Source organism: Podarcis muralis, chromosome 5 (genome assembly GCF_964188315.1).
Source record: "Podarcis muralis chromosome 5, rPodMur119.hap1.1, whole genome shotgun sequence".
Taxonomy (NCBI): Eukaryota; Metazoa; Chordata; class Lepidosauria; order Squamata; family Lacertidae; genus Podarcis; species Podarcis muralis.
Genome location: NC_135659.1, coordinates 7,747,602 through 7,763,215, shown reverse-complemented (window position 1 = coordinate 7,763,215; position 15,614 = coordinate 7,747,602). Strand labels below are relative to the sequence as shown.

Below are 15,614 nucleotides of genomic sequence, written 5' to 3'. Positions count from 1 at the left end.
ACTTTGGCTCCCGAAAAAAAGCTCTGGTCAATCCTCCAATTGACAATGGGTAGATCACTGTCATTATTTTTACACTATGAGTAGATCACTGTCTCTTGGGAGCTGGACGTGCCTGCTGTACAGCAACAACTAGCTATGAGCAGGGTGTTGGTAGAAAGGGCATTTTCATAACAATAAGTCATTGTTGTTTGAGTGCTGGGATAATGCAAGGGCCACCTTGCAAAAAGAGGCATTCAGATCTCATGCAAGTATTGAGTAACATCTGCACAAAAATAAAAGCCTGTTGTCAGGGAAGGCCCATAAACCTCAGTTCTTATCGGAAGAATTTATCATACGCTAGCAAAGTCTTCAGCTGATTCTAGCACTTCCAACAAAAGGACTGATACTATTCACATCCTTCTGGCACAGCAGCTGAAACAAACACCCAGTTATATCACTCAAGTTTTAAAGAAACTTCCCAATAATTGTTTTGAATGTAATTATATTCACAATACTGCCCACTTAAAAATGCACTTTCCCCCTCTCCTGCATGTAAGAAGGATGAGCATCTCTGTGGTTAGGCAACTTTCTCAGATTATTTTTTGGTATATAGATCACAAGACATCACACTGAACATAATCATATCTCATCTCTACTATGGTATGAGAGAAGATGATTTGGTTGTATTTAAGCAGTTGAACGTTCAAAACGTGATGTGAGAAATCACCGTGAACAACCGTAAACTGTGTGGGTGGCTTCAAAATGTGCATGCTTATGCTAGCCCATCACATTTACCTATGCCTGAAAGGTAGAGCAAAAAATATTCAGTAGTGGCAAATCAGTGCCTTAACATTTACTGTATTTTTCACTCTATAAGACACACCAGACCACAAGACGCATCTAGTTTTTGGAGGAGGAAAAGAAGAAAAAAAAATATTCTGAATCTCAGAAGCCAGAACAGCAAGAGGGATCGCTATGCAGCAATCCCTCTTGCTGTTCTGGCTTCTGGGATAGCTGCGCAGCCTGCATTCGCTCCATAAGATGCACACACATTTCCCCTTACTTTTTAGGAGGGAAAAAGTAAGTCTTATAGAGCAAAAAATACGGTTTATGCTACTTCTGAATACTCAAAGTGGTTTACACATTTATCACAGGGTGAGTGGGTCTGAGGGAGAGTTAGCTTGTCTAAGGCAGCCCAGGGAGTCCACAGCTCTTGAGCTTAGACCAGGCTTCCTCATCCTTGGCCCTCCAGATGTTTTGGCCTACAACTCCCATGATCCCTAGCTAACAGGACCAGTGGTCAGGGATGATGGGAACTGTAGTCCAAAACATCTGGAGGGCCGAGGTTGAGGAAGCCTGGCTTAGACTCAGCCATTGTGCTACGCGAGTTCTGTGGTTATCTTCCAGCATGAGACTGTGTAATTAAAAATTATGAGTCTCTCAACTCACCTGCAGTCCTGTATGGTAATTACTTTACTAGTAATTACTAGATTGACCAGCTGACCTAAAAATCCAGACTAAGTTTGGGAGACGGGGGGGGGGGGGTTTGCCTGCATTTTTAGGTGAATTGCCAAGAAAGCAAGGGCAACACAGGATTTTCTTCAGTTGAATACTTTAGGTCAGGGGTGGGGAAGCTTTCTGGCTCCATGGGCCAGATCCTTATCAGGATGCGCCACATTTTACATGTGTGTGGTCTTGCTTGGGAACTGTAGCACAAGGTGGTTGTGGAAGTGCCGAGCATATGGCTAGCGAGGCGCTTATTTCCCCTCTCCCCTGAGTGTGTGTTAAAAACAGGCTTATTCTTGGGGCTGAAGGTACATGTTCCTGGCTGGGTTCAACCTTCACTCTTCAGCTGTCAAAAAGGAGTTACCGTATTTTTCGCACGATTGGACGCACCGGACCATAGGACGCACCTAGTTTTTTGGGGGGGAAATAAAGGAAAAAATTTTCCCTTTATTTCCCCCCCAAAAGCAGGTCAGGGAAACCGAACCAGGTCGAGGAACAGCGGGATAGTGGCGCTGCGCCTCCCTGCTGTCCCCCGAGCTTGTGGGGCTGGCTGATGTCTGCCTGGCGCGCGGGGTGCTCTGCTTCAGCGGGCCCCACCCGCCAGGCAGCAGGCTGCTATCCGCAGCGTGGGGAGCCCTGCGGGGAACTCCTGCAGGGCTCCCCACGCTGCGGATGTCTGCCTGGCGCGAGGGGCGCTCTGCTTTCAGGGCGCCCGACGCTCCGGGAAGCAGGCTGCTATCCGCAGCCTAGACACGGCTAGCGGAGCGCTAATCCCGAAGCTTGGGGCGTGCGGAGCTCAGCGTGCCCCAAGCTTCGGGATTAATGCAGCGCTCCGCTAGCCGTGGGAGAGCTGGGTCTCCCACGGCTAGCGGATAGCTTCCTGAAGCCTGGAGAGCGAGAGGGGTCAGTGCGCACCGACCCCTCTCACTCTCCAGGCTTCAGCGAAAGCCTGCATTCGCTCCATAGGACGCACACACATTTTCCCTTGCTTTTTAGGAGGGAAAAAGTGTGTCATATGGTGCGAAAAATACGGTAAATCCTGCTGCACTGGCAACGCACGCCTGTTCCCAGCAGGGGACAGGCATGCACAACCAAAGTAAGTATACCCTTTCCTCACAAGCATCAGCTGGGGAGAAGAGCAGCCTCTGCTTTCAATTGCCTAGACAACATCTGGGGGCTGCTTCCTTTGGTGGTGTGTGCCTATTCTCAGTAGGAAACAGGTGTGCACAGACAAACTGAGCAGAATTTAACTCCAATCCATCAACTGTCAAGCTGGGAACAGGAACCTGCTGTCGATAAAGCAATCAGTTGATTGACAGGTAACATGGCTTGGGAGATATGGCTTCCTGGGGCAACGAGCCCCTGGCTGGCCAAGACTGGCTGCAGGCTAGACATTTCCTAGCATTGCTGCAAGTCAAGGGTGGAAACCCTTTGGCTTTCCAGATGTTGCTGAACAACTCCTCCCATCAGCCCCAGCTGCCCCAGCCAATGGCCAAGGATGATGGGAAATGGGAAAGCCAAGAAACATCTGGAAAGCCAAGAAGATCTGGACTGCAAGAAGATCAAACCGCCCCATTCTGAAGGAAATCAGCCCATAGTGCTCACTGGAAGGACAGATCATGAAGCTGAGGCTCCAATACTCTGGCCACCTCATGAGATGAGAAGACTCCCTGGAAAAGACCCTGATGCTGGGAAAGATGGAGGGCACAAGGAGAAGGAGACGACAGAGGACGAGATGGTTGGACAGTGTTCTTGAAGCTACCAGCATGAGTTTGACCAAACTGCGGGAGGCAGTGGAAGACAGGAGTGCCTGGCGTGCTCTGGTCCATGGGGTCACATAGAGTCGGGCACGACTAAACGACAACATCTGGAGGGCCAATGGTTCCTCATCCCTCCATAAAAGCTAGGTCACGGTTTGACTGAGTGTGTCATCTGTATTTGGGCTTGTGATTTAGCTCTGCCCAGACAATTCACAAGCAAGGTTTGCCCTATGGGTTACAGTTTGTGGTTTGTCTGGAGAGAGCTAAATCGGGAGCCTGGGTTCAGACGACACACTAAGCCAAACTATGGCCTAGCTCAGCTCAACGGAAAAACAACTGGAGATGGAACTAACTGGCCACAATCTCCTCTCTGGAAGTCCACACTTTTGCTTGTTTGCACTAAGTTGTGGTTGGTTTAGCATTACGTGCAAAGTGGGATTTTGTTGTTTTTTACTGCAATGGGTGGAGAAGGTCAATGCTCCTCTGAAAGAATGTAACACCCAGAAATCATGATGATGTTAAAATGCTACAAGCACTTGCTTAGATGTAGGTTCTTTAGCACCTATGAATAATGCACCCAGTGAATCCCTGCGGATCAAATTGCCATAATACTGTCCTCTCCCTCTCCTTCCTGCACATACAATAGATTTATAATTTAGAGTAACAGCATTTGCAACTGCTCTGAGCAATCTGTGTCAGTAACACCTCATCACAACTGTAGAATTAGCAAACAGCTGTCACAAAGTATATCGTTAACCTCTACAGATGACCCCAAAGAGGACTACAAACAGATCTGGAAGCACTGCTCCATCTAACAACATGCGAAAACATTCAGCCATCAAGCTCAGCTTCTTTTCATCTGCTGAAATACACTGGAGCCATTCAGCTCGCCTTTATTCATAAATATTGATAGACGTGGAAAAATCCATTTTGATACTGCTGTACAGATTTTTCAAATACCCATAAATGCAAGGAAACAGCAATGTGCAGAGGACAATCACTGGACATTAGAGGCAAAACTTACATGAAAGGGAATGTGAATGGAGGCCGTTTTACACAGCTATAAAAAAACATGCACATTGCCTGCAGCTTTGAGCGCAAAAGAGGAGGAACAGAATTCTGGTGAAATGAAAGAATGGATTTAAATAAAAGTTTCTCTGTGTTTAACTGCTTCGTACTACAAAAGGAATCATCATCTCTGCCTGCTCCCATCCATCTCAACTCCATCTCTGAAAGGTTCGTGCTTCATAATATCAACATGGTTTTGGGGTGATTTCCAACTTACGCTGCTTGGTCATTTGATTTATATCCCACTCTTCTTTCCCCCAAAGGAGCCCAAGGATATGGCACTGGCCGCAACCACCTGTACCCCAGGGAACCCACTTTGCTCAACTTAGCCCCGCCTGATGGACAACTTGATTCCAAGGGCTGGTTGCCATGATCCTACCACCTGTTGGGATGCAGACATCCAGTGAACCCCAGCAGCAAGGAAAATTTATTGCTGGACAAAACTAAAAAACTGGAAGCAGGTGTTTCAAATAGATTTGATAAAATGTACTGTTTTCATTCAGTGTCACATCTCCTTGAATTGCTTAGACATTAAAGGACATACACCTTCCATGGTTTAATACAATACTGTGATTTTTTCCCCTGTATTTGGAACCAGGGTGGAATCTACACGCATATAAAAAAATGATCTGAACATGTTTTTTTTAAAAGCGTTTTTTAAAAATGCATTGCATTTTCCATAAGGCTCACCATCACCATCTAGAGGCACATTATACATTGCACTTTAAACACACTTAAAATGTTTTATTTGCAGCTGTATAATTGAGTCCCAGGTCAAGCAGCTCATAGTGCTTTAAAAAAAAAAAAAAAAGGAAACCAGACATGACATAAACCTATTCCTTCTGAAGGAAGTTAAAAATGTTTTTCAAGTTGAATATTTTCTCTGATTTACTTAAGGCAACAACTCTTGTGGTCATTTTTTTCTTGGGGTATTTTAAGTGAAAATGTAATGATATTCTTTTTGAAAAGCAGCCATGCCCCTGTAAATGAGAGTCATAAAGAAACCTCCACGATCTCTTTCTTTCTTTTTACTTTTTTCTGGATTTTGCCAGATTTTCTGCTCTTATTTTGCATCTGTGTCAATGATAATATTAATAAAAGGAGCAATATTAAAACACGTAACTCAAAATAGGAAAGTTTTAAAGCCTCTTGCAAATTTTGCCTCGACAATAAATAGATTCTTATTTTGCTGTTTAAACTTCTGACTTTAAAAAAAGAGATTCGTTTGTGATAGCTGATCAACTGACAAACCAGTTCTGAAGGCTAGGGTTCCCAGACAACATGGATAGCCATTCAAATATTTCCCATATAATTCTACATGATCCTCTAGTTTAAAACTTGGGACCTTTTAAGTACAAAAAACAAAGCCAAGCCACAGCTGAGAATTTCAAAATTATTTTCTGAAGAACATTGTGGTTTCTTGATAAGAATATTCTGTAAAATCTGATAATTTCCTCTAAAAGCGGTTTGTACATGATTACCCATCTACCCCTGCAAACTGAAAAGTCCAGGGAGACACTGGAAACATTTTAGGTACCAACAATTCATGAATGACAGTAGTGAAGTCCAACAGATGTCCACTGTTATGCCAAATGCAGCCGAGAACATGACCCAAAATTATCTTCTGAACACTCAGTGTACAAAGAACTCTTAAAGCAAACGAAGATGGGAAAGTGCTTAATTAGACTAGAACACAATACAGGATCAAATGCAGATGGTTCTGTTTAGCAGTCTCTGAGCCCGCTAAAAAACCCCATCTTTTTACTTCTTGAACTGCAATGTTTAGCCCTTACATTTGAGATTTTCTAAATGAGGGAAACAGGGAGAGAGTGATGTTACAGGGAACTGCAGGTGCAGCCGTCCAAACCATTATGCTAAATGCAGACACTGTGGAGAGGCAGAAACCATTTGGACGCTTTTCTCCTTCTGCCCAGTCCAAATATCCTTGCACAGCAGTACTGCTTACACAAGGATTCTGTATCCTTGTGTAGCCTGCTGAGAGAGTGATACTGCTGGTGATCAAGGAACTCTACTCAGGAGGTAAGTTTAGAAAGGGCCAGAGTTCAAAAAGTTTGAGCAACCCTGCATTAAGTGCATGAAGTTATAGGAAAAAGGGAAAGTTTCAAAAGCTATTTACAAAGCTTCCTGAAGGCTGATTATTTCCATTCACGAGAATAAAAGATTTTTCCCACTACACATGCAAGACAAATAAAAGCTATTCAAGTGCCATTGTGGTCCAAAACTGCTAAGACAAAGGGAGTTCTTGCATAGTTTTTCTCTCACCTCCTTCTCTTTGTTCAGCAGCACAAGTTGGCTGTCCGTCAGAATGGAGTACTTGGTCTCCCATATTATAGTTTCCGAATCAGGGGACTGGCCACAAGACAGCCTGTGGGTTGGTGGTCCTTTCACGTCTGTGGGGGGGAAAGGAGCAATATTAAAACATTTTAATCATTTTGCTCTTTGTGGTAGAAATGACTCAGCTGAGTCTTATGTTAAAAGAGTTTAGTTATCAGATTAACAGCAATCTTATGCATGCTTAATCACAAATACATTCCACTAACTCCAACGGAGTTTAGGATTGCACCCCACATCCCCAAAAAATGATGCTATGGAGCAATTTCACTGCCGCATTTAAAAAAAAACCAAAGTTAGCAGTTTGAAAACTATTCCCAATGGACAGAATGCTAAACCATTTAGTTCTACTTCCACGGAATCCCAAACTCCTAGTTTTGTATGAAACAGAGATCTGTCCTGCTCTGTGGCAAGATTTTGGGCAGGTTCAGGCTGAATGCAAACCGATAGCAAAGCTTCAACAGACAAATAAATGGAGAATGAGCCCTGTAATAGCAGCAGCTGCATCCCAACTGCTAGCCCTGCCTGCAGTGGAAAAAGCCTTTTCAGTTAAATGGACCCAGCCCAATGCAATAGTCTTGTATTTCAATGGGGCAGCGTTGGTGTGTGGGTGTGGTAGTACTCTGGGTTAGAGGATGATAATGCAACATCCTCGGGCCGCAGGGAAACTTTCAGAGTCACTTCTGGGGTTCCTCCTTCATGTCATTCCCCCCGCCCCCCGGCAGAAGGAATCTGACTCCATGGTCAAGACATATCATGACTTTATCACAAACTCTGGTGAGTTGAACAAGTATTTTATTTTATTTTTACCCATGGTGTGAAGTTGGCTTGTTTTGAATCTAACCAGGATGTGCATACAAACCAGAGATTGTGGTTTATCACAAGAGCAAACCAAGGTTTTGTGAAACACAGGAGAACTGCTCCTCCTGGCTACACACGAAGACAGAGGAAGCAGGGTAGTAGGCAAGCATTACGTTTCTCACTGGTCGATTCCAATTACAGTGGTACCTCTGGTTACAAACTGAATCCATTCCGGAGGTTTGTTCGTAAGTGGAAACCGTTCTTGTCCTGAGGCACGCTTTCGCTAATGGCATCTCCCGCTGCGGGTGTGCCTTTGGCGCATGATTTCCGCTCACATCCTGGGGCAAAGTTCGCAACCAGGAGCAGCTACTTCTGGGTTAGCAGAGCTCGTAACCCGAAGTGTGCCTAACCAGAGGTACCACTGTAGTACACATAGTACTAAACCACCCATCAGCTTACTGAGAAGCTAAAAACCATAGCAATGGCAATACAGTACCCACAGCACTATCTAAACAAGCTGCATTCAAGAACAAAAAACAAAAATAATCCCGAAAAGCCTTCTGAAAACTTATCAGCAGGTATTAAGCCTTTATAGCAGTTAATTCAACAGAGCAGGGTCAGGATGAGTATATACCTGTATACCTCCAGGAGCATCTCCACCCCCCCCCCATGAGAAGAGAAGACTCCCTGGAAAAGACCCTGATGTTGGGAAAGATGGAGGGCACAAGGAGAAGGGGACAACAGAGGACGAGATGGTGGGACAGTGTTCTCGAAGCTACCAGCATGAGTTTGACCAAACTGTGGGAGGCAGTGGAAGACAGGAGTGCCTGGCGTGCTCTGGTCCAGGGGGTCACGAAGAGTCGGACACGACTAAACGACTAAACAACAACCTCCAGGAGCATCTCTACCCCCACCCCCCGTCGAGCCCAAACACTGAGGTTCAGCTCTGAGGGCCTTCTGGTGGTTCCCTCACTGAAAGAAGTGAGGTTACAGGGAACCAGGCAGAGAGCCTTCTCAGTAGTGGCACCCACCCTGTGAAATGCCCTTCCCAGCCTGTGTCAAACAGATAAACAGCTTTGTGATTTTTAAAAGACATCTGAAGGCAGCCCTGTTTATGGAAGTTTTTAGTGCTTGGTGTTGTATTGTGTTTTTACTATTTTTTGTTGGGAGCCGCCCAGAGTGGCTGGGGCAACCCAGTCAGATAGGAATAATAATAATAATGACAATAATTAATTTCCCCATAAACAGGAAACAGCTGCTCTTTTCTTAGTTGGAAATATAAAGGTGCATGGTGGCAGTGTGGCTAAGTTTTCACCTACTTGTGTACACAAGTTACAATCTTGCTATGGGATCTCTATAACATCAACCAAGAAGCACTGAAGGCACTGACTCTGTTGAGATGTAATGGGGAACCACATTATCTCCCCTACAAGAATGAGCCAAAGCAAGCTTCAGATTTGCATGCTTCTCCTCACTCTTGTTCCTTTTTCTGTGAAGGCACTTAAACTCCTTCCCACTGCAATGCTTTTATTTTAAAACCACAGTTCTCACTGATGTCTGAACTCAGGAAACGGTGGTTTGCTTATGGTCTGAGAACAAGCCATGATCTAAAAAAAGGAGAAGGGAGAATATGAGCTCAAGGGCCCACCACTGCTTGTTCCAGCCATCGTCTACAATCACAAAATGGGGGTTATAAAACCTAAAAGGGAAAAATGGTAGGCTATTGAGACTGAAGGAACTATAAGACAGACACAGTGGTTGGCTGCCACTGAAAAACAAAACAGGAAAAAAATGAATGTATCTTAGTTTTCAAAGCATCTTTACAAAGTATTCCGAAAGGTCAGAGCTATGATTCGTTTCTACAGAAGTGTTTCGCAAAAAGCAGCAGTGTGACATTTAAGCAAACCTTCACCACTAGGTGGTGGTGAATCCACACCCACAGCAACTCCGGTTTCTAGGAAGTACGTACAGGAAAAATACAGAAATAAACATTACCGGGTGACCCTGAAAACAATGTTAAGTAATTCAAAAGCATTGAGAGCCACGCTCCTCTTACTTTGGGCCTTCCACTTCCTGCTATATCGCCAGCTGGTAGTGTTTAAACCCCTTCCCACTGCAATGCCTTTGTTTCCCAGTGCTTTAAGTCCCTGCACAAGCCTTCAAAGTTCTGGTCCTTACTTCTAAATTGACTTACCTATCCCATTACTCTTAATTGCACAACTTACTTTCATCCCCCCCCCCCGGCCCTTTCTGAGCTTTTATCCCATATCTCTATTTCCTAAAAAACACCACCAAACCCTTTTAAAACATGGCCTTCCCTGACCCACTGCAGACTCAATGCTCGTCCCTCCACTGGCATGACACCAGCAGTGTTGGCACCACCAGTGCTTTCAGGGCGAGGTTCCTCCAATGGGATAAACTGCAGATTATGGAGCATGATGAAGGGCAAGATTCCTATATAAATGAACCCAGCAGCTAGACAGGAGGAAAGAGAAAGAAGACGAGCTCCAGGGAAGGAGAACTAACAGGACCCAGGAAGTATAGAGCGGGAGTGGAGGAAGATTGCATTAGTGTATGAGGCCAGTATGCAAGTCCTGAGTGGGCCAACCCTACTTTTTGCAGAGGAAATAATTGGTACTAGCTCCCTTCACTTTAATGGGAGGAAGCTGGGGGCTTAACCCCTTAGCTCCCAACAGTCCGATTGGAAGAGGCAGGAGTGCTGATCTCAGAACCTCATTTGAGACAGATGGTCACCCCCGTAATATACAGGAAGTGCCCTTAATTTCAGTGCAGAACCTGAGGTCAGACCAGGGGGACAGGCACTCTTTTGTCAGGAGTGCGTGCAGGATCCCAGCCCTGGGACTGTAGGGCTTCGCAGGAATGGGGCTTTCCTAAGAGGCAAGGCGTGGCCACACAGGCGAGGCTGATTGGTAACTCACAGCACCTGGTGGCAAGAGCCGGGAAGGGATATAAGGTCAGCATTTCCTTTTGCCTCCTTGCCACAGCTACACGCTTCCTGCCTTGGGCTTCTTGACTCCTTGCTTCCTGATCCTTGGACCCTTGGCTCCTTGACTCCTGACCCTCAGACCCTTGGCTTCTTGACTCCTGGCTCCCTGACCCTTGGCTTCCGGACTCCCGTTCCTGCTCCCACCCCACCATCTTGCCCCCGGTCCCAATGTTCTCAGCCGGGACTTTGGCTACCCGTAAACCAGACTGTGACACCCTTCTTACTTTAGGGGATACCTTTCAGCCTACCCACCTGGACCCAGTGCCCATCTCCCCTGTCTTCAACTTAAGCCCCAGACATCAAGTTCCTGAGTGAGAACCACTGGAACAGGCCAGGAAAATCGAGAGAAGCAAATTAGAAACCTTAAAGGAAGAACTAAGCTGGCGCCGATTCCAAAGCCTTGGCAGGTATAGCTCCCTACTCTCCTGAAGTACTGACTCACTAGCTGCTGTATGTGAAGCAACATATGGTAAATCATTGCCAATCCATTTATTACAGAATATCTGGTGCTGTTATTTGATCAAGGGCTTTAAAAAGGGGTAGTGCATGGGACCTATGGACCAAGACAGGTTTGTGGTGTCCCTCCCCTGGACCACTCCACACATACCCTTCCCTTTTCCTTGCTAGCTGCCTTCAACATCTCCGATAGCCTTGAGTCTCTAAAGAAGACTGCAGAATAATCTTCTACATTGCTGGCACCACCCTGGGTAATTGTCCAATGCACTGCTAGTCATTTAGAAGGCCTAGAGAAATGCTGTTACTAGCACTATGCTGATTAATTTTTTTATTCCTGGGGATTGTTGTTGTTTAGTCGTTTCCGCCTCTTCGTGACCCCCTGGACCAGAGCACGCCAGGCACTTCTGTCCTCCACTGCCTCCTGCAGTTTGGTCAGACTCATGTTTGTAGCTTCAAGAACACTGTCCAACCATCTCGTCCTCTGTCGTCCCCTTCTCCTTGTGCCCTCCATCTTTCCCAGCATCAGGGTCTTTTCCAGGGAGTCTTCTCTTCTCATGAGGTGGCCAAAGTATTGGAGACTCAGCTTCAGGATCTGTCCTTCCAGTGAGCACTCAGGGCTGATTTCCTTAAGAATGGATACGTTTGATCTTCTTGCAGTCCATGGGGATTATTTGTGCCCTATTGCAGAAATTGGTTTGATTGGATTTGTGTGTGTGTGCTTGGCTTATGGAAGTTTTGCTTCTAAAGGCTGTCCCAACTGCTGTACCTGCGATTTCTGCTTCCTTTCTTTTCCGGAGGTTTTATTGACAGAGGAACTGGGTTCTTCCTGGGATGCGTGGGGAGGTGTTGCTTATATTATTCTACCAAAGTGACTTTTAAAAATGACAGAAGGGTTCCAAACAGACTTACTTACAAATATGTTAAGCTTTCCCCTGAATCCTTCAACCATGCTCTTAGCAAGAGGTTATATGAATTGCTTTTTGAAGAAGTAAATGGAGATGGGTGAACAAGCTTGCATGGACCCTTTTCATGAGAAACAAAGGCTGTTCCCAAAGCTTTGTGGAATTTGTGGGTGTTTCTTTTTCGCAATAGTTCTATTTACACACCAGCACCACTGCACTGTGGTTCCCGTTGTCATGCCTAGTGGCTCATAGGCATCAGAGGAGAGAGTGGTTTGTTCTCGTTTGAGGTTTTTCACAAAACAGTTTCTCATCTTATTGGCATGGTTCAGTGTGAACTTGTCTCAACTCCACCAAAGTTTCATTTTAAAATAGGTTTTCCTTAGAATTTATTTTTTTTAAACAAAAGCAGTCTGCCTTAACTTTCTTCTAAAAATCTATTAATTAATGAGATGAATGGACAAGGTACAACTCCCAATGCATTTTAAAAAGCGACTATCAACCCCAAAGTTGTAATTTTCAAAAGCTTATTGAAAAAGAAAAGGTCACAGAAATGGCATATGCGGCATCTGAATTTTAAATAATTTGTATAACTACCTAACAAGTGAGTTATGAGCACTAAACTTTTCTATCAGAGTATGAGAAGACACTAAAAAGGGTTGAGATACTTAGTTTTAGAGCACCAGAAAAAGTAAGTGTAACTGGGAAACCTGCACATTACTGCTGTTTATTTTTTAAAGAAATTTAACGTTCCCAATAAGAAGTTCAGTATTAGATGCCACAAGTAAATGCCAGTGAAAATTCCGAACAGGTTAAAATGTGTTTGTTGCCTTACTTTATCTTAATCACACCTTGTAAAGCCTTCCTTCTCTGGGGAAATAGACTGAACAGTGACAACTTGAGTTGATTTATCAAATAAAACATCCACCTTATTTAAATGCACACATTGGACTAATTTTACACGATGCAGTGAGAAAGATAGAGAATACCTAAAAACATGATACATTAAATTCTGGTATAGTGCTAGAAGCATCTAATAGATAAGTTCATTTATGGATCAATTTGAAAGAATATTTGCAAAACAGTGGTACTTCGGGTTACAGACGCTTCAGGTTACAGACTCTGCTAAGCCACAAATAGTACCTCGGGTTAACTTTGCTTCAGGATGAGAACAGAAATCATGCTCTGGTGGCGCAGCGGCCCCATTAACTAAAGTGGTGCTTCAGGTTAAGAACAGTTTCAGGTTAAGAACGGACCTCCAGAACGAATTAAGTTCTTAACCCGAGGTACCACTGTACTGTACAATTGAAATATCTTTGATAATCAACTTTCTCAAAATCTGAAAAAATATAGAGAATTAGTGCATCCAATTAAATCTCCAATTGCTGCAGTGATTTGTACTTTGTATTTTAATCCCAACAGTAATTGAAATTTTTTGAGTTGTGGAGAGAACACAATTTATGTGCATGTAAAGATCTACTACATCAAACTCAAACCAGGACATAAGATGTAAAATGAATAATGAGTAATCAGTTGCTGCCATGATTCTTGTTTCTACAAATTCGATTTATTTATTTTTTTAGAAAAACACTAAACAAGAAATCTAAACACATTTGAGGAAGCCGGAGTTTTGATAAGGTACATTCAGATTCTAGAGTTCTTCTAAGATCAATATACATTTTCATTGTGAAGTGGAACAATAAGAACTACATAAATTAGCTGAAGGCAAGATCTTGGAAGACAAATTAAATTTTCTATCTGGAATGACAAAGGGAGATGCAGTAATAGTTTTTCACTATAGTAATTTGAGAGAATTGCTTTATGTTACTGGCCAGCTAATACAGGAAATCAAAAATGACAAGAGATAATGGGGTACATACAATCCTCTCTGCTGGAACCACCAGAGAGAATGGAATCTTTTTCATTAATATAGTGTTACCTTGCCATCTAATAACCCCGAAGTTATCTTCTACATGATTATGATAGTAAAAATAACATACACAAAATATTGAAGGGATTGTTGTTGTTTAGTCGTTTAGTCGTGTCCAACTCTTCGTGACCCCATGGACCAGAGCACGCCAGGCACTCCTGTCTCCCACTGCCTCCCGCAGTTTGGTCAGACTCATGCTGGTAGCTTCGAGAACACTGTCCAATCATCTCATCCTCTGTTGTCCCCTTCTTCTTGTGCCCTCAATCTTTCCCAACATCAGGGACTTTTCCAGGGAGTCTTCTCTTCTCATGAGCTGGCCAAAGTGTTGGAGCCTCAGCTTCACGATCTGTCCTTCCAGTGAGCACTCGGGGCTGATTTCCTTAAGAATGGATGTGTTTGATCTTCTTGCAGTCCATGGGACTCTCAAGAGTCTTCTCCAGCACCATAATTCAAAAGCATCAATTCTTCGGCGATCAGCCTTCTTTATGGTCCAGCTCTCTACAACTACGTCTACAAGTAAGTCTACAACTCTGAAGGGATTAGTGACTGGCAACCAAGTGAGGATGCATTTGAACCAAGAGCCACCTTTCAAAGTCCAACTGTTCACTTGTTCTGACTCAATATACAGTGGTACCTCAGTTTACGAACTTAATCCGTTCCGGAAGTCCGTTCTTAGACCGAAACCATTCTTAAACTGAGGCGCGCTTTCCCTAATGAGGCCTCCTGCCGCCAGTGCCTCTCCACCGTTCAGCTTCCGTTCTTAGACCAAGGTAAAGTTCGCAAACCGGGACACTACTTCTGGTTTTGTGGAGCTTGTAAACCAAATAGTTCGTAAACAGGGCTGTTCTTAAACCGAGGTACCACTGTACCATCAAGTCAAAACTGTCAGGCTATGTTACAGTGAAAGGAAGTAAAAACAAGGACAAAACAACTTTACTCAGAAATAGATTTCATTTTTAAGTACAGTCATACCTCGGGATAAATACGCTTCAGGATAAGTATTTTCGGGTTGCGCTCTGCGGCGCCCTGAAAGTATCGGAGTGCATTACTTCCGGGTTTCGCCGCATGCGCAGATGGTCAAAGTGACGTCACACGCATGCGCAGAAGCGGCAAAACGCGACCCGCGCACATGCATCTTATGTTCTGTTCAGGATGCGAACGGGGCTCTGGAACGGATCCCGTTCACATCCCGAGATACCACTGTACTGACAAAATAAGCCACATAATTCTACAACAAATACGACCTGCGGATATGATCCACAAAAGGAACAGGTTCCATTCAAAGGAGAACCAGCCTAAAATAAAAAATATGGCAGAACAGCTTTTAAACTGATCCCTGGAAAAAACCCAACAGGGGCTGGGATGAGGGTGAAAATGGACCAAATGAAGACGGGGGAAACCAGACAACGGAAGTCAAGAGGGACTTGACAGCCATTCATGAAAGTCAAAGAAACATACATGCCAATGACACCTAGGGAGAGAATGGTCACAGGTGCCATTTCTAGAAGCCTCTGGAGCAAAATGGCCAAGGTGGAGTGCTTGGTTTTAAAAGCAAAAAAGAAGTAGCAGATATTGCAGGCATACCTGGAACTTGGTAGAATGGCAAACAGCCAGCAGCAAACAGTCATCTTTGGATACAAACCATGGGCGACAATTTCCAGCCCCCAAAGTAATTTTGCACTGTGTTGCCAGTCCTTCCCCATCCCCACCAAAATGCTAAGTGTGATCTTGAGATGGAAAATGAAGGGGAAGCATCAAAAGGAGCAAATGTTGTAGAAATGGGTGACTTCAATTACCATCACATAGACCTGGGTAGATGTCTGCACCACTATCAGCTAAGAGGTGAACTTTCCAGA

The 15,614-nt window shown here is 44.3% G+C and overlaps 1 protein-coding gene across 5 annotated transcripts in view; it reads right to left on the bottom strand.

Moving 5' to 3' along the window:
* Window positions 1-15,614, bottom strand: part of RASAL2 (RAS protein activator like 2) — a 233,948-nt gene that overhangs the window by 130,698 nt on the left and 87,636 nt on the right. For all 5 annotated transcript variants that reach the window (XM_077928234.1, XM_077928231.1, XM_077928232.1 and 2 more), the window contains exon 2: window positions 6,597-6,724. In XM_077928234.1, coding sequence (XP_077784360.1) covers window positions 6,597-6,724 — 128 coding nt within the window. The remainder of the gene's footprint in view (window positions 1-6,596; window positions 6,725-15,614) is intronic.